Source organism: Ambystoma mexicanum, chromosome 6q (genome assembly GCF_040938575.1).
Source record: "Ambystoma mexicanum isolate Mex_15411 chromosome 6q, UKY_AmexF1_1, whole genome shotgun sequence".
In the NCBI taxonomy this organism is placed as follows: domain Eukaryota; kingdom Metazoa; phylum Chordata; class Amphibia; order Caudata; family Ambystomatidae; genus Ambystoma; species Ambystoma mexicanum.
In genome coordinates, this window is record NC_090937.1 from 234,903,609 (window position 1) to 234,925,418 (window position 21,810).

Here is a 21,810-nt window from a genome sequence, read left to right on the forward strand (position 1 = left end):
TGGCGCCTTTCTCCAGCAGGGATTTGATTTCCTGCGCAAGGAGCGGATCCAGACTCTTCAAAGAGAGATTCCCTGGTGGATTGTCGTGAGGCCTCTGCCGGAAAGGAAGACAGTAGCCGTGGGCTATGATCTCCAGAACCCACACATCTGAAATAATGGCACGCCATTCTACAAGATGCTGCGCCAGCCTTCCCCCAAATGGTGAACCATGGGACATGGCCTCATGACTGAGCTGAAGTGGCTGTGGCAGTGGCCGAGGGCAAAGAGGCAACTGCTCGAGCGGCCTTAGCACCTCGAGTACCCTGTTTTCCACCTCTGGTACTCCTACGTTAGCCCCTTTGACTTGCAGCTCCCCTCGATCTACCAGAGGTAGAGTAGTATTGAAATGAACCTCCCCTCTACTGCTGTCCCCTAGGACGAAAGGGCGGAGGTTGGCGGACTGCAGCGCTCAACGACTTTGCTGCAGCCTTTGAGGTCTGCAACCTCTCAAGGCTCTCGTCAGCCTCGCTGCCAAAAAGATGTTCACCATCAAAGGGCATGTTGAGAAGCTGGGCTTGAACATCAGGAGCAAACCCAGACTTCCGCAACCACGCAAATCTGCGCATCACGGTGCTCACCGCCACGTCCAGACCTGATTGAACGGATTCGCACATGGCATCCTTGCCATCCTGTACAAGGGCAAGAAAGCCATCCCGTTCCTCCCCTTCGGGAATATGTTCAGCCGCTAACGAAACACAATTCCACAGAGTGTGAGTGATACGTGCTAAAGCACACACGGAGTTGGCTGCTTTCAAAGCCATACCCTCTGAAGAAAAGACTTTCTTTGCCCAACTGTCAAAACGTTTATCATCCCTATCAGGAGGATGTTAGGGTACGACGCCCGTTTTGCTGGGGCCGTAGCCGTCTGCACCACCAAACTCTCCGGAGTAGGGTGTATGGACAAGTAGCCGGGGTCACCACTGGCTGGGCGATACTTTTTCGGCAATGACTTACCCACTGCCAGGAGACTCTCCGGAGCAGTCCAAGCCGCCGCCACCCTTCTTTACAAGGCAATATGGAATGGCAGTACCGGGTCAGTTGGTGGACCCTGGTCCAAGATATCTGTCAGGTCATCCTGCAGAAAATCCACTGGTGGCGCAGACCACCCCAAGTACTCCGTCACCCTCGACATGAGCCGCTGGTACGAAGACTCAGCGTGCGTGCCAGGCCCAGGCCTGCCGAACTCAACCTCCGTAGAGGTGTCCAGACCACTGGCGTCATGCAAATACTGACACAGGTCTTCTATCTGGCTATGACCAGACAAGAGGTTGTCAGGAACCTCATCAGAAACCAAACTTTCCTCAGACCCTTCCTCCACCTCAGAAATATAATCCAGAGGCTGGAACAAATTCCTGGAAGAGGGGACAGAAAAAGGCTCAAATACAGGCCTCACTGACTTTTTCAGGGCCTTCCTCAGAGTTTACACTGATACACGGGGTACCTCCGGTAAGGCCTCCACAAAAGGCCTATTTGGCAGCATCCATCAGAAAGCAGGTGGTTGGCCCTGAAACAGGAACGTTGCATTGCTTTTGATACATGATTTGTAATACCAAATGCATCGGTGGTCAAGGGCAGGCCATCTTAGTATTGGTTTTACATCCCATGCAAATAAGAACCAACCCTAGGATAAGTGCATTGGCACATATGGTATTACCTAAAAAGGACTTGATGGACCCCGCTGGAATTCCAGTTTGTGCCAAGAGCATGAAAAAACAGTTGAAAAATGTATTACTACTGCTATATACACCACGCGAGACTGCACTGGACGACTGTTTGTTTCAGTCTCTGCTTACAATACTTTACAAATAATTCAAATATCATGCAAAAAAATAATCTGTGTTCTCATGTTTTACTTAATCGATCGACCCCTTATTCCTATACCAAACCTTTCACTCTTTATCTACGGTCTCAAATTGTTATGCAATGAATGGGTTACAGCGAGTGGTTTGTTCTCAGTTTCAAGATCGCTCTTTAAGGTGCACCCTCCAATAAACGTATTGTCTTCCAACACACAAATAAGGCAATATTCTTGATTTCCTCCTGCTCAATAATAGAAGTGATCATCTGGCTATCGAACTAGCAGGGTCTTTTTCTAACCTCATTTCAAATTCATGCCACATCCCATTCTATTGAGGCCAAGACCAAATCGTGTTATAGAACAAAATATATTCTGGTCTGACATCGTCGTCCATGCAGTTTCTAATAGTGGGGAAACAGTAGATGTTAGTGACCTATTGGCATATTAACTTCGAGTGGCAATCTGTCCTAGACCATGGTGTGCCTACAAGGCAGAAATGTGTTGAAACTGTGTATTCACACGATCCAAATGGCAACAAAGGTTATATATGCAAACTTGTATAGTCATGGCGGCAAACAAACTCTAGAGATGTACTAACAGGAGCTTGAAAGCACCTCCCCAAGCTACACACCAAGTTAGAGCCTATGTTTATCAAACTCAAAAGAACACTGCCCTGAGCAAGTCGTGCCTATTATTCCAATCTAAAAAGCTCTGTTGGAATCCTACCTCTGCATCAGCAGCTCAGCTTTTCGTCTGAAGTCTGCACCCAAATTAATATATTTTTTACAGAGAGAATTCAAAAAGTTCAGAGCGACCTTACGGTCTAAATTAAATGGTAATAACACTCCTCTTTTCTTACCCTATACTTAATGGGATTCTTTTCAATCACTTGATTTAGTCTCCATCCTATGTATAGTTAGCGCTCATAAACCTACGACATATGATATTATTCTGCACAATTTTTTAAGCAACTTTCTAGTATATTTGCTGACCATCTTCCAACCATTCTTAATTCTTCTCTTACGAAATGCCTCTTTCCACATGCACTAAAACATGCCATGATTAGCCTTCTAATGATAAAGCCTAGCTTTGAGGCAGAGTTTATTCTTTTTAGGGACATTCATCGACAAATCGGTGGTTAGACAGCTGCAGACTCATATGGAAATAATTGGCCTACTTAGATCCTATGAACCTGGATTCTGTTCTGATCAGGGCATGGAATGATTACTCGCCAAGTAGTGGGCAAGGTCTTCTGAATTGTAGGATTGTTGGTGAAAATGCATGCCTGCTGGTACTGTTGCTTTGCACAGCAGCAAATCTAGTGGACCGTGGGACACTCCTTTCCACCATGTCCTTTAGCTTGGGCAACAGTGGTGGGGGAGGCGAACAGTCGTTCCTTCCTTTACTAGAGATCCCCATCTTTTCAGATGCGTCTTTCCTGGTCCCAACCTTTGTGTGCGAAGTGCCCTAGGGTATCTTCTTGACCATGTGCTATTGCATCTTTACATGGAGTCACTGGGAAATCGGACTGCTGGCTGCTGTGGTGTCTGCATTCATCAATATGATGAAACTACCCAACTATATCTCTGTGTGTCCTCATTGGAGGACATCCATCACCTGAACAGGTGCCTTGCCATGATGGGTTCTGGATGGCTTATGCCAATCTAAAGTTTAATACTTTAAGAACCAAGATCTTGCTGTTCAGCCAAGATAAATCGTCCCATCCAACTAAGGTTTTCAATATTGTTCCAGCAGGGCATTCATTCCGCTTGTGTTGGTTTGCCTCGATTTCAAGGTTTTTGATAGACAAAATACATGTCCTTAAGGTCTCCAATGTCTAAGAAAGCCCAGCTGGAAGCTTTGATTAGGTGCCTTTTTTTCTTCCTGAGAAACTATTCAAGTCTGTGGTGCAGGGAGGGCATCCTGTTCTTCCACATCAATGGGAGCAACGCATTGCTGGCAGGAAAGCCCAGCTGGCCGCTCCAATTAGAGTTTCACTCAGCTGCCCGGTTGGTATCAGATGCACAAAAAAATCACATCTCCCCTATTATGACCACTCTCCACTCGTTGACCCTGGAAATCCAGGAAAGTTTTCAAATTAATGTGACTTGCCCAATTTATGAAGCGCTGATTCTGCCCCCAACCTAGCTATTCATCCACCAAATTACAATTGATAGGTGGATTTCGAACTTCACATAGCTGAAACCAGTTTATTGATTCTTAAATCTATCAAAATCAGCAGCAGGCCCTCTCTATTTGAGACTCCCCAAAAACTCCCTTTCTGTAGCTTTGAGATTGGCACATTCATTGCTGGCTTCCTGACATGGTTTAAAAAACGTTTTTAGTTCTGAAATGGCAGTGACTTCTGATGATATGTATATTGTATTGGGTGCTTACTTGCTATGTTTAATCTGTTGAGTGTGCCCGAAAATTCACGCTCTATCAAATGCCCTAAAATAATGAAAACATGCATTTTGGACGTTTGCTTTTCTTCTTCAAAAAAAGAGCAGGATAGCTTTCCGATTTCCTATTGCGTTGTTGCTTGGAAACGCTGACGTATTACTCGGAAAACTGCGGCCCATGTGCAAGGACAAATCCACAATACAGATTGCGATATGTTGTTTAAAAAGCAAAGGCGAGAACAGCGTGTACCCGTTACTCGAGCAACAGAAAACCATTATACCGGCACTAGGCAAAGCACACATACTTAAGCTGATCAAACAACGATTTCTTCATTTAGTTCTCAAAGGGATTAACCGTGGCTGGAAATATACCTCGTGCACGGAGCAGTGCAGTGTAGGTAAAATGTATACATGCACATTTTTTACAGATGAAAACCACAAGACCAGCGCCATCTTCTCCATGTTTCGCTCTGTAAAACCTGCAAATCCCACTTTGTAGTCCTTGCATCTCTCTTGACTTTCCAAAGGTCCAGTTTCTTACCAGCACTGGTGTTCAGGTTTGTAAGCTTTTCCAAGGTTGGCAGATCAACCGAGGCAGCAGGCAATAAAAGGAATCGCTCAGGATTACCAAATTATGGTCTACAGTAATACAAGATTAGAACCCCGATTTCCTCCTGATCTCAAAATCAGCAACACAGTCACTAAAGCACATTTCCCCGTGTCACTCACTGCTATAGGTAACCAGAACACCACCTGGCTCACGATTTAGGGACCAATTTGGCTCTTTATTACATTGATTTCATAGCATCTGTGACATTCCTCATACTAACATGTTCATATAAAATAAAAACAATACATTTTTATGTAGAGCTTCATGATGATTTCCTACTGCTTCCAAGTGCTGTACTGCTAGGTATCAAGGCTACTCAATTTACTGAACTCGGGAAGGATGAAAGATTGAGATGGCCGTCACGACTTTACGTTTTACGTTTTAGATTCACGTTGCACATAGATCTGAATTGAGCAATTAACCTATGTTTATGCCAACCTTTTGTACACACATGCAGTCTCCATCTAATGAATCTTACAATCTTTTCTTTCCTTACACTTCAATCATCAAAATATCAACACATTTCGTACTTAAATTCACAAGTTTAGCAAAATGGTACTTAAAGTCACATTATTACCCTCCATTTACACCTACATTTACGCCTAGTTACACCACACTATCACTCACACCTAAAACTCAAATTCCTAGCACTAACCCAATATAATTTTTTTTTTTTTAAGTATGGCATATGGTTATAAAACAAACCTTTGAACTATTCTGCATTTATAAAGTATGGTCAAACTTGCCTGCTCCTTAATATCCTTTCAATATGATACCAATACTATGCCTCTGAACAAATTAGAGTAGCTTCCTTTATAGCTATATAACTTAATTAACAAATCTACTGTCAAATGTGCCCAGACTTTCTATGAATAAGGGTCAAAACGACTCACTCTTTGGCAGACCTTTCCAAATGCGGCAAGCACCGACACTCCTTGACCATTTGATCCAGCTTCAAGCATTCACATAAGTCTTGGGTGCTTAACTTGTTTTCTAAACAGCACCCAGTTCATCGACTTTTTTGTATCCCTTGTAACTCTTTTTAAACCAAGGCTGACTGATTTTCTGCATGCCTTTAAAGAAATCGAGATATCAGATTGGAAAATGACTCAGAACTCACAGATCCTCAATGTGCTATTGAAGTGGCAAGGTGAAAGGCAGTTTTGTTAATCTTTGTGTGACATTCTTGGCAAGCTTACAACAAAGAACACTCAAGCAATACAGGTACTGTACGTGCATGTTTGCTATCTACAGAATCAGTGGCGCACTGTTTCAATAGTGCATTGGTGATGCTAGAAAGTACAATACAATAGTACACGCAGACAGCAGCCAGAGCCACCCATTGACTGCTACTAGAGCTCTCAATTGGTAAAGTAAAGAACATTTGAGACTCCAATATCCAAATCAACGTCATTAATCCAATAAACACATTCTTCCTCTCTTGCCGAGATAAGCAACAGAACGACGCCCCCCCCCCCCCCCCCCCCCCCAAGTCCTTTGCCTCATTACCAATGTTCCCAACAAGCTGTTTCAAGAGTGTGCTTACTGGATGTTATTCTGCTAGGGCAAGATACACCTGGGCGATCCCTCACGTTGCTGCAGTCTGCGCCAAGATGTGTTTCTGGGTTGCAGCCAGACCTGTGGCTCCACTCAACACCTATGCTTCCCTTTAGGGGAGTGCTCGCTTCTCTTCTTGCGTCATAGTACAGGAAGCAGAGCTGCCAGATGATGATTCAGAATGGCGCCCAGCAATGGGCAGTCATGTCAGAAACACTGACTCACGCACCCAGACTTCAGGTCAGCTGCCAAACGTGGGTCATACACTGTGCGATAATGACAAGTCGACACATGGTGTTCTGACCACAAAGTATGATTCTCTGGGATGCATTAATAGACTGCCCAAAATGGGCATTGGGCATGTGCATGTTCCCTCTGCTCTAACCGCCCTGGATAATGAGCAGCCTACTGGTGGGCTAGTCACCTTTATAAAAACGTGCAGAGCTCCCGTAACAAATTGCTCAGCCAAATTAAACGAAGAACATCAACCACTCTCTTTTGAGATGACTTGCCCGACTTACTCTCTGACAACAATTTTCTGCGCACTTTGTAGTGATAGAAAAACTATAGTAAAACTAAAAGTATGACGTGGGATTCCTCTACATTCGAGGTATCCTTTAAGCCTAAAAATGACGACCGTGCTTGCTCTAGTTTAGAGATGCCAGCATTATTCAACTGGAACGTGAGCAGTAAAAACACCCCTTCACTACCTTACAAATGTGCTTCAACTCGTGAAGTAGTCCTACACGAATAAACCCTTTCAAACATACATGTTTCTTGCAGTCTGCACTAGGTCTCCTTTCGGCCTTCGCCCCATTCCTGAAAGCTGGTAACCTAAATAAGCCACTGTATTTACACACATTTTGCATACGCTCAATGAGCCTTTTATGCCTTAACACCCCCCTTCAAAAACATGAAAAATGTTCATCGTTATGCTTCCATATAAAAGAAGAGCGCCCTTCAAATACTGAACTCCTGCCATCCTTTAAAAAATCTGATGTGCTACACATCAAAGATCTGCTTCACGTAGGCCAAACATGGATGTAATTATAGGGGGGGTACAGGGAGTTGTGTCCCCCCCAACTTCTGTGGGATCCCTTTTTGTCCCCCCCCCCCAACTTTTGGAGGGAGGGCAGGGGGGCTACAATGATCAATTATGTAATTGGACAGCGTAAACCCGGTTGGGGTGCTCAGCAAGGCTTGCGCTGTCTCTACATAATGCAGAGATGCCTGGCAGCCGTGCTGCAACACATTAAGGGCTGGGATGCCCTGCGTGGCTCAGTCCCTCACCCTGGTTGGCCTGACTCAAAGTCAGCAGCCAGGGTGCTCACCAGCCAGGGTGCTCAACTGGGTTTTGCAGGGCCTGGCACCTGTGCTGTCACGCAAGCAGCAGCACTTTAGGGGGCCAGCGGCACAGAGCATCGCTTTCCAGCTTCGTGTTCGTGCGACATTCAGACAGGAACTAGTAAGCTCATTCATTTTCCTTGTTTCTGTCTGGAGGCGCAAAGAGGTTAAGTCGGTGTAACATGAGACGTGGCCCGGGCGGCTTTAAAAAAAATCAAAAAATCAATGTATTGTGTTTGTGTATGTTTGTTGGGGAGCTCTGTCCAAGCCCTCTGAGGCAAAATACATGCAAACTTCCAAATTAGCATAAGGATTGCACCAACACAAGTGACTTCACAGAAAAGGACATTGCAAGGCGCATCACCTTGGAAGTGACTTTAGAATAAGTTGCCATAAATAAGCCAAGTGACAAATAACTTTGTGGTGCAAAATACCTAAATTGCACTATTTTTTATATATGGAGCAACTCTATAGTCATTAGGCTCTTCCATTATAATAGCATGATACATTAACATAAGCTTTGAAGTGAATCAATCACTTACAGAGCTGCAGATAAGGCACAATGTAATTAAATGATTTGCTCACAATCACACACTTGGTTAAATGGTGAAACTGGGATGTGGACAATTTACTCAACCATGCACATCTTTCCAGGTCTAGTTGATATAGATATTTATTAAGGTTTTGCTTTACATTTCATGTGCTTATTAATTATATAATACATATAAAATATAATTATTTATAGCAATGCATTGGAAGAAAACCACATTACATAATAAACTAGCCTTTCATAGTAAACTAACCATACACTATATACATTGTCATAGAAATATCTTGAGCAATGGGAGTATGGCTTTAGTTTTATTCTCCCCATTCTGCATGCAAAGTCACAATAGCATCATGTAGATTAATGTGAGCCTAACAAATCCCCCTTGGGTTTAAAAGCCATAATCATTATTTCATAAAGCATGCAACATTATGCACCCTTCTCACTTCTGATCACTCCCTCCCATTTACATTTCTAAAGGGCCAAAAGTCCCTGCTAATAGTACCCCCCACCCATCCCGTCAGTGCCTAATGGCTCACATTGCAATACTCTGATACAGGCCAACATGAGTATCCTCTGCTTCCCGGAGTTCCTTGGGACATTGTCCTGGCAGCGGGACACCTCTACCATTCGGAACAGGCAAGGTGTCCTGCTGCCAGGACAATGTCATGCTGAGCAGGAATTGCTCAGCACACATTATCCTGCCAGCGGGACACTTTTGGCGTTGGGCACCCTCTTTGAGGTGCCGAATGGGAGAGGTGACCCAATGACAAATGTCCCAGTCGTGCTCTTAAAAGAGCTACGGGGGGCCAGCTTGACCACCCCCTTGTGACTCTCCCGCTCGGTACTCCACTGCTTGGAGCCATTTGAACACAGGAAAACATACCTTAATTTTAATCAGTCAGAATCTTGTAGCAAAAAAATCTATAATCACGTAGACATATAAGGTGCTGCGCAGAACACAAGTTTGGAGATAAATGGTTTTTAAACATCTATACCAATTATACTTGGTCGCCCAATGCACTGCATTAACCAATGGTTTCTGCCTTTGAATGAAAGAAAATAAATCAGGCAAATTACTGACATTGCAGTGAATCTGGTCCTTTCGGCCATGGCTTTATAGTTCAGCTAGGTCAAGTCAACGTAGCCCAAAGTTTCAGGTATCCGTGGGTGATAAAGTCTGGTCTGCTCAACAGACGTTACGCCACTGTTTCCATGTGCTATTGTATATGTACATATAAATGTTGTGTGCACACAGTGTATGTCCGTGGAGGTGCTGGGTGCATTTGTGTGAGTGAGTGTGTGCAAGCATATGTGTGTTGACTTTTGTGGCTGAATGAATGATAAATAATGCATTGTTTGTGAGTGTCACTGGGTTCATGGCAGGCCGGCTGAAGATGTGTGGGGGCCCAAATGAATTATAAAGATAAACCACCAGTCTTATGAAAGTTATAACAGAGCGTCAGCAATGGACTCTTGTGGTGTAGTAGTTTAGGGTTATCCCTCAGGGATCTAGGTTATTTGACCAACGTACAAAATCACAGCAGAATTAATCGTAGTCATTTTCGCTGTGAATACGTTTTTACCAAATCCATGTTCCCTCAAGCCACCATTTCACCCATAACCCCCCCCCCCACTTTCTCCATCCGCTGCCTCTGATGTAACCTAAAGCGTCAGATCTATCCCTTTAACATGGGTCGGATCTAACGCTGCAGCATCCCTTTTCTTCTTTTTTTGTTGGGTCTCCTGCCACCAATGCTGAGGAAGCGGGGGACACCCCTGCAACTGCCAACGCCAAAAATACCAAACATGGGCTCAGGGGGCCACCCCTGCAACCACTGCTCTTCATGTTCAGTATCTTTAGCTTCGAACTAATGGTGGTGACCGAATTCAGTTAAATCTACCATTTGACCACTTTTTTTAACAATTTGGCCGAAACGATCCCTCAGAGCCACCATCCGCCCTACCTTCATCCCACGCCTTTACTTCAGTTGTCATGCCCCCCCCAACATTTTCAGCAAAGTTACTCCACTGAGGCCACATATAAGGGCAAGTGCTTGTAATGTAATCTAAAAATAATTTATAGAGCGCACCTATGCGAACTAGGGCATCATGGCGCTACAATGTTAGGGGAGTAACAGGAGGAAGAGGAAAAGAAAATAACGGGAAGCGAAAAAAGAGCCAAAGAGTTAAACTATGAAAAGATGGGTCTTCAGGGCCCAGCGAAAAGAGATGGTCCTCCGTGGCACGCAAAGACAGAGGGATGGCGTTCCACAGCAAGGCAGCTGCAACTGAGAAAGAACGGCCACTTAAACGAGCTATCTTAAAGCAGGGGACCGTAATCCTCAGGGAAGATGCAGAGCGCAGGCACCGAGCAGGAATCTAAGATCGGAATTTAGCCTGCAAAAATTCCGGCCCTCCACCGTAGAATGTTCGGTGGACCACACAAAGGGCCTTGAATTTGATACGCTTGACCACTGGAAGCCAATGCAATTTTAACAAAATCGGTGTAGTCGGGTAGAACCGAGGAGCCTCCACTGCTAAGCGGGATGCAGAATTTTACAGCACTTGCAGCCGCTGAAGAAGGTAAACCAGCTGAGTAAGCTACAGTGCGTTACAGTAGTCTAGAGAGTCGGACGTAAGAGGACAAGACCAGTGAGCCGAGATGAATAGAAAGATAGCAGAGGACTTTCCGGAGTATGTAGAGTATGAGATGAACAGACTGGCAGACAGCGCTGTTGTGGTTCTGCATAGATAGAAAATCAGAAAGCTTAATCCCCAAGTTCTTAACCACAGAAGAAGGCATGGGCAGAGGACCAAGTTCAGTTGGGCAAAAAGCAGAGGACCAACTGAAAGACACCAGGCAGAACCAAATTCAGTTTTATCGCCATTAAGGCAAAGTCACTTACTGCCCATCCACAGATGGATCGCCAGAAGGCAGGAACAGCAGCATTCGGCAGAGGCTCGAAGAACGAGACTAGCCGCACCAATGAGTGTCAACAGTGTAAGAAAAACACAGAAAACCAAAAGAATTAATCAGGTTAGCAGGAGGCTGAATGTATAGATTGAAAAGAAGAGGAGAAAGAGTCTTGCGGGAAACCACATTATGTTATGTTACAACCATTTGTAAAGCGCACAGTCGCCCAAAGGCATCATGGTGCTGGAAAGGAAAGAATTGCTGAAGCAGGAGAGGCACCGGGGTAAAGCCGGGCCCAGAGCTCAGAACAAGTGGGTCTCAAAGCCTTACAGAAGGCTAAGTGATTTGTGCAGAGTTTTAGAACAAGTGGCAGATTGTTCCAGAGCTGGGCCGCTGTGATAGAGAAAGCCCGCCCTCCCAGCCGAGAGCGACGGAAGGGGGGCACGCATAACAAGCCGGCAGAACCAGACAGCAACAGGCGGTTTCGAACATAGCGTGTGAATTTAGTACGTAGGCACTCACCGCCCTGATTGTGCAAAGCCCGATGGACAATGCAGAGGGCCTTGAACTGGCTATGTTGTGCCACAGGGAGCTAGTGGCAAGTACACAGCACAGGAGATATACGAGACCCATAAGGGGTCGCTGTTGCCATCTTAGCTGCTACATTTTGGAGGCGCTGTAATCTGACAACTAGCCCCTTCGGTTGCGCCAATTACAGGGAGTTGCAATAATCCAGCCTGTTTAGGATCATTGCTACTACCACCGGAGGACGCATTATAACAGGAATCAGATGGAGCGCTTTCCTTAAGATCTTAAGATTGAAATTCCCCTGCTGGCACACCGAGGACACTTGGGCTGTCAAAGAAAGGTCAGCCGACATAGTCACCCCAAGATTCTTTACCTTCAAGGAAGGAACTGGAAGAGGACCCAGAGATAAAGGCCAGAAGGAGGAGATCCACAGAGAGGGATCAGGAGGGGAGCCCACCACAGCACCTCGGTCTTGCCCCCATTCAGTTTCAGCCAGTTATGGCCCATCCACTCTCCAACGGCAGTCAGGCACTTATGCAGGCCCGCAGACAACCCAGCCGGGTCAAGATCAAGATGGATCAACAACTGGGTGTTGTCTGCGGGAGTTGCAATAATCCAGCCTGTTTAGGATCATTGCTACTACCACCGGAGGACGCATTATAACAGGAATCAGATGGAGCGCTTTCCTTAAGATCTTAAGATTGAAATTCCCCTGCTGGCACACCGAGGACACTTGGGCTGTCAAAGAAAGGTCAGCCGACATAGTCACCCCAAGATTCTTTACCTTCAAGGAAGGAACTGGAAGAGGACCCAGAGATAAAGGCCAGAAGGAGGAGATCCACAGAGAGGGATCAGGAGGGGAGCCCACCACAGCACCTCGGTCTTGCCCCCATTCAGTTTCAGCCAGTTATGGCCCATCCACTCTCCAACGGCAGTCAGGCACTTATGCAGGCCCGCAGACAACCCAGCCGGGTCAAGATCAAGATGGATCAACAACTGGGTGTTGTCTGCGGATGAGACGAACCAGCAGAACGATGTAGATATTAAAAAGAATGGGGGACAAGGCAGAACCCTGAGGGACACCACAGCTCAGAGGTGAGGATTTAGAGAGGAAGGGTGCAAGGGAAAGGATTTGAGACCTGCTGTCCAAAAAGGAGCCAAACCAGGCCAATACCTGTCCCGATATTCCAATCTGGGCCAAGCGGGTAAGCAAGATGGCATGATCCACGGTGTCAAACGCCGCTGACAGGTCGAGGAGAATCAGGGCGCCAACACGGCCTTGGTCAGCCAGCCTGGCTAGATCATCCTGCACGGACAGAAGCACACTTTCAGTCCCCATGCCGGGACGAAAACCTGACTGGACCAGATCGAGCATCCCGGAGAGGTCATGTGAGAGGCTTAGCAGTAGAAGTAAAAGGAGGAAGAGAAAGAGACTGAGACCGAACAGTGGGGAATGAAGCAAACCAATCCAGGACCTGGCCCGAGAAACCTGCAGAGGACAAGAGGACAATCTCTCCAGCACAAGGTCATGGTCCACGGTGTCGATCGCGGCGGAGAGATCCGGCATTGGGGTACAAAAGACTTGCACATCATGTAAAACGGGAGGCTCCACTATAGTGTGTGAAGATTTGTTCTTCCACTTGGCTTCATAATTAGAGAAAGGCATTGATTGAGATTACCGGGGGGCAAAAAGCTGCCATGGTTCAGACTGGCAAGGAATTTCTTTATGAACATGGATACGTTATACCATTGGCAAATCCTAACTCAATGAATGAGACTATGAAAGTAATGCTGAGACCTGCATTTGAGGAAAGGTCAGCAAAGGAAATGACTAGCAATGGTAAACATGACCATCCTTTTCCACGGCACCTAGTATTTAAGGAATTGATAGGTTATGATTATATTATAGTATATATAGGTTTATAAATAGGTATATATGGTATATAGGTTTTTTTAAGCTTCAACTTCTCAGGAAGATTCTTCCTTTTATTCCATCACAGCTTCATTCTGTGGTGTTACCTAGTCCATTATGGGATCTCTTGTTTATTGTAATGGTATCCATTGTGAGAAACCTGAGGCGTTTCTCCCAGGTTATTCCCGGGGATCCTTTGTTCAGGGGAGGACCATCGCTCATGGATCCCAACCCTGGGGGTGAACGAGCAATGATCACCTGGGCTGAGGGTCCTTGATGATAATGGGAGACACGCCCTCAGGCGAGACTGGTATTCCTCCCATTCCGATACACCCCTAACCGCCATCCCCTCAGTTGCTATGGGATATTGTCAGCAGAGTCCAATCATACCCCAGTACCTTTCTGAAAGAAAAAGGAGAAAACGACTAGGGAAATAAAACCCAATAGACAATTCATTTACCTATCACAATACATTTACCCCCTTCATCCTGACAAAAAACCTGCATGTTTTTTCCATGATCTCCAGGAAAACCTACAACTCCCACAATCCCTACTTCCATTCTAGAAGTCCAACTACTGGGACGAAGAAGAGGCAGGTGAGAGTCATGAGGATTACCCATAGGAATCAATGGGCAATGGATTACTACGGGTAGTCTTCATGTTGTCCCGATAATGATGTCAGGCAGAGTCAGACAGGGAGGGACAACTACTCACACCTGACTCCAATCAACTCTTTCAAAGAGTATAAAAGGTCAGTCACCCTGGCACACACAGAGAGCAGGGGATGCTGAAAGAACCAAGACCAGAAGGAGAAATCAGCAGCTGGCAGAACCTTAGGAAGACAGAAGAGGGGACGGACTGCCAAGACACTGAGGCCTGTGAGTACAAAGGGGGCTACAGTGTGGCAGGGGAGCCGTGCCCCTGGGAACCAAAACTCCAGCTAGACTTTTCTGGTAGTGTTTAAATAAGTGCTTGCTCCCTGGGGGAGTTCCAGAAAGCCAGGTAGTTTAGGGGCAGGTGCTGGGACTCTGACCTCAAGTGAATCCCCATTAAGGACCTGCTAACACCTCATCACTGAGGGTAAAAGATGGAGACCCTGTGACTCGAGAGAAGCTAAGGCGGGATAACCTGTTGTGTAAAGAACTTTGTGTAAATCCTAAACGTGCCTGTAACGAAGTGGGAGCAAAACCTTGAATGTGTATTCTGGGACTTGTAGTCCAAAAGAGCAAAGCTGTGAAACACAGTGGTCCGGCGCCGCTAGTGTGCCCAATCAAAGGTCTGTGTAAGGTCTCAGCCAGTCCGATAGCACAGTGAGTACAGCGCTCGCTTTGACATCTGCGCACAGCCTGCTGACGCAAGTTTGAATCCCGGCAGGGCCAAACTCCTCCTTTCATCCTTCCGAGGTCGATAAATGATCACCACACACCGTGGGTAATAATAAGCAGCGCTCGGATACCTGACGGTTCGTAGCGCTATATAAATTCTAAATTATTATTATTATCCAACTGAGAAGTGGCAGAAGTGAAAGTTAAAGAGTTGTAAAGAATTTTAAATCGAAGTGGTCCTGCGACGGGTCAAGCAAAACCCTGCACATAGTCGAAAGACTTTGATTCTGGTGTCAAAAGGAATATGAGCGCAGATGAGGGGGATCCATGGGACGAGCCCGAAGAAGGGAGACCAATAGTTTTTTTTGTTTTTTTTTTACTTTTCTTTTCTTTTTCATAGAGTTACATCAAGGAAGGCAGAGCCACGTTATAGACAGCGCACAAGTACATCAAATACAGTTGTGATATATATTTACACATTTCACAGTAAACATAGCAGATTATACTGATATCTGGGGTGTAGTGTCCTCATCTGGTAGCAAATTACATAGCGTCGGAATGGGGTCCAAATGTCTTTAGGTCGACAGGTTGGTGGTACGGTTGATACAAATTGTTCCTCACATTCATTCACCATTGACAGGTCTTTAAGGAAGTCAACTCGACTGGGTCTACCTGCGGACTTCCAGCATTTCAAGATACCGCGTTTTACAATAACACACGAAATGTTAAGCAATCGCCTAGTGGTCTCCGCCACCTTAGCAATGTTCCCAAACAGGTATTTCAACGGAGAGAGAGATGCAGGGATTGCCGTGATTTCCTCAAGGAGTTCTGTAACCCCCCCCCCACAAAATTCCATCACAAAAGGGCACGCCCAGTACATGTGGTATGCCTCTGCATTCGGTGTATTACATTTTAGGCATTTTCCCGTGCAGCCGCTTACGAATTTAGCTAACTTTGCTGAGGTGTAATGGAGTTGATTCAGTATCTTAAATGGAATCAGTCGTAGCCCTGAGTTCATGGACACAGTACTAGTGAGTTGACAGCATCAGAGCCATAAAGTTTCATTTATTTCAATGCCCAAGTCTCGTTCCCAAACCTCCTTAATGGTGTTGCATGAGTTGGAATGTGACTGTACCAAGGTGTATAACATCGAAACCTCTTTCCTTTGTCCTCCGGCAGTTGTCATGGCCCTTATACGTTCATGTGTTGGGGGCTCCAAGGGAAAAGTTGGCTATTTAGCAGCAAATGTGGCCTTCATTCGGTGGAATTGAAAGCATTTGAGTTGCCCTTCTCCCACTGTCTCAACAAAATCACCAAGTTCACAGTATGCACCCCCGGAAACATATTGCGCATTTTGAAGTGTTTGTTCAGGTCCCATGACTCCTGTAAAGCCTTATCGAACGTGGGTGTGAAATTGGGGAAGTTCCATAGTGGAATTTCTGGGTTGTATGGGGTCTCCAGTCCAATCCGCTTATATATTTTGGACCATGCATGTGTGGTGGTGCTTACTGGGTCAAATTCACAAGTGTCTTTATGTTTAGAGCCGAAGATGACTGATCGTACATCAGTGGGGGAAGCAGCATATTCTCTAGAGGGATATGTGTGGCTGTGTCATCGGGATCAAACCAGTGTTTTGCGACTTGTGCCTGGGACGCCAAGTAGTAGCTCTAAATCGGGAGCAGATATGCCGCCACTCGAGAACGGTTCCACCACTTTGGCCCACATCAATCTGGCTGTTTTTCTGCCCAACACAAAAGAGGTGGCAAGTGTCTGAGGTTTTGCAAAAAAAGGTTTTTGCAGGCCAAATTGGGGCGTTACCAAAGCAGTATAATAGTTTGGGAAGGACCACCATCTTAAGAAGCGCCACTCGGCCGTAGAGGGAAATAGGGAGTTTAGCCCACAGTTGTAGTTTGATGTCAGATCCTGCAACAGTGCCCCATGGTTTTTGCGTGTATAGTGTATGTTTATCCCTGGATACCATTATTCCTAGGTAGTGAACATGTGTGGGGGCCCATTTAAACCCGCTTATAACAGATAGTTCGCCGGTACTAGGGGTAAATGGGAACAGTTCAGATTTTGAAACAATCTTGTATCCAAAATAGTCAGAGAATGTGTGGTCAGCCATGATAGGTTCCAAATTTTCTTGCGGATTACGGATATATAATAGGGTATCATCGGCATATAGAGATATTATCTGCGGGGGTCCAGTCATCTCGAGTCCTCTATGTGAATGGTTCTTCCGTACATATTCCGCCATGGGTTCTATGGTAAGTGCGAAGAAGATGGGAGAGAAGGGACATCCCTGTCGGGTATCTCTGTTTAACATGAATATAGGTGACATGGTGTTGTTAGTGAGGACTCTAGCTGCCGGGTTCGTATACAGTAGACAAACGCTCTTAAAGTACTGGCCCAGACCAAACTGCTCCAGGACCAGGAATAGATAGGACCAGGAGACCGAATCGAAAGCCTTTTCGGCATCTAGTGCTGCGATTGCTGCATCTGTCTTCGGGTCGATCTGCGCCATCACCCCGAAGAAGCGTCTTAAATTGAAGGCAGTAGATCGAGTGGGGATGAAGCCGGCCTGGTCGGGGTGGACCAGGGTGGGCCTGTACGGTAAGAGTCTAGTCGCGAGGACCTTGGCAAAAATCTTTGCGTCTATTGATCAGGGAGAGGGGTCTGTATTAGGTCATGTCCTGTGCAGGACGATGGGGCTTAAGGAGGACTGCGATAACCGCCTTGCGTATAGATTCGGGGAGTATGCCTCGATCCATTGCTTCCTCCCAAACCTTCAGCAGTACGGGGGCCAATTTGTCATGGAATTCCTTGTATAGCTCGGCTCCCAGGCCATCCAAGACAGGGGCTCTGCCAGAGGTTAATGCTTTAATCGCATTGGTAATTTCCTCAAGCGTGATGGGCAGGTCTAGTATATTACGTGTATCGGGTGTTAGAGTTGGAAGGTCTAGTTCATCCAAGTAGTTAGTTATCTCTTCCTTGGATTTCATATCGTGGTTGGAGTATAAAGATTTATAGAAGTCGGAAAATGTGGTGTGGATATCTTGTTCCCGGTTTACTATGGTCCCATTAATCGTCTGGATACTGGCAATGGGGCTATGGTAACTCTCAGCCTTGAGCATACTGGCTACTGGCAATGGGGCTATGCTAACTCTTAGCCTTGAGCATACTGGCTAAGAACTTGCCCGCTTTATTGCTTTCCCCGTATCTGCGGGTCCGAGCTGAGGTGATCATGTACAGGATTTCTCTGTCCGCAAGTTTGTTGATTCGTTCAGTGTTATATGTATATCGGAAAGGGCCGCCTTATTCTGTGTAGTGCTATATTCAATTTCAAGCATACCTAGGTTTCCTTCCGCTATACTCAATTCCCTCCAAACAGTATTCAATAGCCCAGTGGACTTTGCCAAAATGACGCCCCGAACCCACAGCTTGAACGCCTCCCATAGAGTGGCATAACCGCTTACCGACCCCTCATTCAATTAAAAATACTCTTCAATTTCGATGTGGAGTGCTTCACAGACATGGGGATCTCTAAGCATTGTGGGGGGCATCCTCCAGCGTTTGGCAGGTGGTGCGGTGTCATGCAGGGTGAGGGTTAGTGATATTGGGGAGTGGTCTCAGAGGGTGCAGGGATGAATTTCACAGCCGGAAGTTGCATCTGAGAGGGATGAGCTGATGAGCCAGTAGTCTATACGTGATTGCGAGTCGTGTACAGATGAGTAATAAGTAAACCTGCGTGTAATTCACGCCATACATCAATTATGCTTGTTTTTTGCATTATCTGTTTTAGGGCAAGTGTGGCCCTCGTGGGTGCCTGGGGAACCACCGAAGAACGATCGAAGGACACGTCAAGAATAGTGTTGAAATCTCCCCCCCCCCATATCACTTGCGTGTCTCCGGACGTGATCAACATGTTTAGTATCATGCAATAAAAGTCTGGGTCATCGACATTAGGTCTGTAGGTATTGACCATCACTATTTGTCGTCCGGCCACCTCCCCCCAGACCAGTACGTATCTGCCCTGGTCGTCTATCTTGCTGTAAAGATATCGGAAACCCAGTTTTGGGTGAATCAACGTGAGCGCTCCTCTAGACTGGCCCGAGTACTCCGTATAATACCTAAGGAGTCCCCAGTGTGGAAGAAAGTTAGTATTAACATTTCAGAGCGCGTGCGTTTCTTGTAAAAGGAACCAACCTGTGTCATGATCATCACTTATCTTAGTTCTGTTTCCCGTGTACTGATGCGCCATTGTCCAGTGTGCGGTGTATGCTGCAACATAACTCCCTGATTTTTAACCTTTAACATCCCCAACAAATCCTGGAATAGTGCCAGGGGCAGCCATACTTTGTGCTGCGCCCCCACCCCCACCATCAACCCCAACATGATGATGTATCCCATCCCACATAACTTGTGGAAATCTCCTGAGGGTCACCTGTTGCAGCTACATGGCTGCCATCAACAGAGGCACACAACCCCAGTTTTAACAGTTATTAATCAGAGTCACCCTTCCTTACTGAAGATGTCAAACATTGCAAAGGATATACCCTAAACTTCTCTCAATCAGCGGGGTCTTGTCTCTCCTCGCCTGGTCGTGGTTGCATATTTTGATCCACTGCCCGGTCTCTGGGGGGGCAGAGGAATGGAAGCCTCAACGTATTCCATGGCTTCAGCAGGGTTCTAAAAAAAAAATGTGCTTTTCCCCCATGTTGGATTCTCATCTTTGCCAGGAAGATGAGAGCGTAAGGGACGTGGCGCAGTCTGAGTTGTCTCTTGACCGGTTCATATGACCTTCTCTGTGTTTGAATATTAGCCAAGAAGCCTGGGAAGATGTGCACCCTGTTTTCCTCATGGTATAAGGTGCCTTTTTCTCTGGATAATCTTAGAATCGAGTCTCTATCGCTACAGTTGAGGAGACGGGCTATTATAGTGCGAGGCAGTGCGCCGGGCCTGGGAGGCGGTGCCAGGGTGCGATGGGTCCTTTCGACAAGGAAGTGATATAAGAAGGATTCTGCGCCTAGGAGGGTTTTCAGAAGGTTTTCTACATGTTGCTCCATCAGGCCTTTACAGAAGGACTCTGAAATTCCAACAATTCAGATCAGTGTCTTCATTTGTACTGATCCTATTTTCTGCATCAATGGTACGTGCACTCTCCTTATCCACCCTTGCCTTCAGAGAGCCGATGGTTGCCACTATGTCATCTAGTTTGACATTTACTGCTAAGAAGCCGTTTTGTACAATTGTCATTAGGCGATCTACTCTTGCATCAGTGGGGGTCTCGGCCTGGCTGTAAGTTGTCGATGGTGGCATCATGGCCAAACCATGAGGCTGGGAACTAGCAAAAGAGTCAATTGGGCCAGTTTTCTTGGCGCCTGTACCTTTCTTCTCGTGGCGGCCCATATGGTGCAGCTTTCCACCGATGAGTGGACTGTGTTCTCCCACGTCTCGTAACTGTATGGGACAACTTCATTCTGGTGTTCTCAGTGCAGGCTAGGCACTTTGAACTCAAGTGGCCGAATCACATTCCTATCCCATCTGCGTGGGCCGTCCCTGGTGGCGTTATGCCGTATATAGTTCCCTGGTGTTATTGCTGAAGTGGCTTCACAGGCATCCTTTAAGTTGTGTTATCAGGGCCTCACCATGCTGCTTCAAAGGCTCCCGTGCGTTGTGGACTGCCGCTTGGGATAAGCCTCAACACGTGTTTATCTCAAGAGCAGGTATTTTCTGTGCCTTAAGAGGTCTCCCCCAAAAGTTGAAAGTCGACGTGCAGTCCTGGGCCCGATTTCAGCCAATTGGAGAAAGGTGATTTCTCAATTCGCCCCCTCCTTATGTGAATACTTACAGTGCTGAGTTTATGGTTATAAACCCATATGTAGAGGAATCCGATGTCCTCCCGCAGTGAACAGAAAAATGTAACGTAGCACGAAGTAACAGATGCGTAGCGGCGTACCTGTCCCATGCACCCTTGTTTCTGCCTTTAATGTGCAATCTGGGCTACCTCGGCTCCTCCAAGGCGAATGGAGGCCCACCAACACTGGAGCATAGGATCAAAATACACTCTGCCCACTCACTGTACTCGGGGTGTCACTGGATTTGCGTGGTCCGGATCTATAGCCAGCCTCTGATAGAACCAGAGTCAATTAAGGATCTCTAGTGAGGAGCTCGAGATGTTGAAGTACGTAATCTCCCTGTTGCCCAATATTGACACCATATGTTTTGACCTTGATCGGCTCAGAAGCTATGCTTGTGCCACTGATTGTAAAGGCCACATACTCATTATTGTTTCCAGCATCACCAGGCAGCTTCTCCAATATCCTCCCTTAATGGTGGTATTTCAACCGTTGGGCAGGTCCTGCCTACCGGCCCCCATCTCAGATGGACTGCTTCCTCCCACGTATTTCAGCAACGCAGTGCAGAGCTCCGCGGTCGCCGGGCCCACCTCACCAGGATGAAGGGGGGGCAGGTCTGCATGGTGTCCCTCCGCGCGTACCTTTATAGTATCGGCCATTATGTCTTCTGCCTCCCAATCCGTCTGTCGTATGGAGCGCGTTCTTTCTACTTCTCTGGAGGTGCAGTCGCGGTGGGGGGTGATGCCGGAACTTTGTCTGGCCAGGGCTGGGGTGGTTAATTGCAGCATCACCTCCACGAGGCAGCGCTCTGCCTTCAGAGGGCCTGGAGCAAGCATGCCCCATCACCGCGTGACAAGGATCACAGGCCCTCCCGATGTTCCGTCCGCAGATCGTTTATCAGCGCCTCACACCGAAAAGTAGAACAATGTCGGACAGTCTGTAATTGGGCCCCGTTATCTGGCGTCCGCAAGCA

At 46.5% G+C, this 21,810-nt stretch overlaps 1 protein-coding gene across 5 annotated transcripts in view; it reads right to left on the reverse strand.

Moving 5' to 3' along the window:
* The window catches only part of LOC138515929 (sodium/hydrogen exchanger 9B2-like), a 1,072,421-nt gene that overhangs the window by 938,965 nt on the left and 111,646 nt on the right, over window positions 1-21,810 (reverse strand). The window contains exons 1-2 of one of the 5 annotated variants that reach the window (XM_069630695.1): window positions 6,396-6,503; window positions 5,743-5,922 (exon numbers count right to left, since the gene is read on the reverse strand). The exons of 2 other annotated variants lie outside the window; for them this stretch is intronic. In XM_069630695.1, the coding sequence (XP_069486796.1) occupies window positions 5,743-5,792 (50 nt within the window). In that variant the 5' untranslated portion in view covers window positions 5,793-5,922; window positions 6,396-6,503. Of the gene's footprint in view, window positions 1-5,742; window positions 5,923-6,395; window positions 6,520-21,810 lie in introns of those variants that run through there. 2 more of the 5 variants (XM_069630694.1, XM_069630699.1) reach the window with 2 other exon arrangements.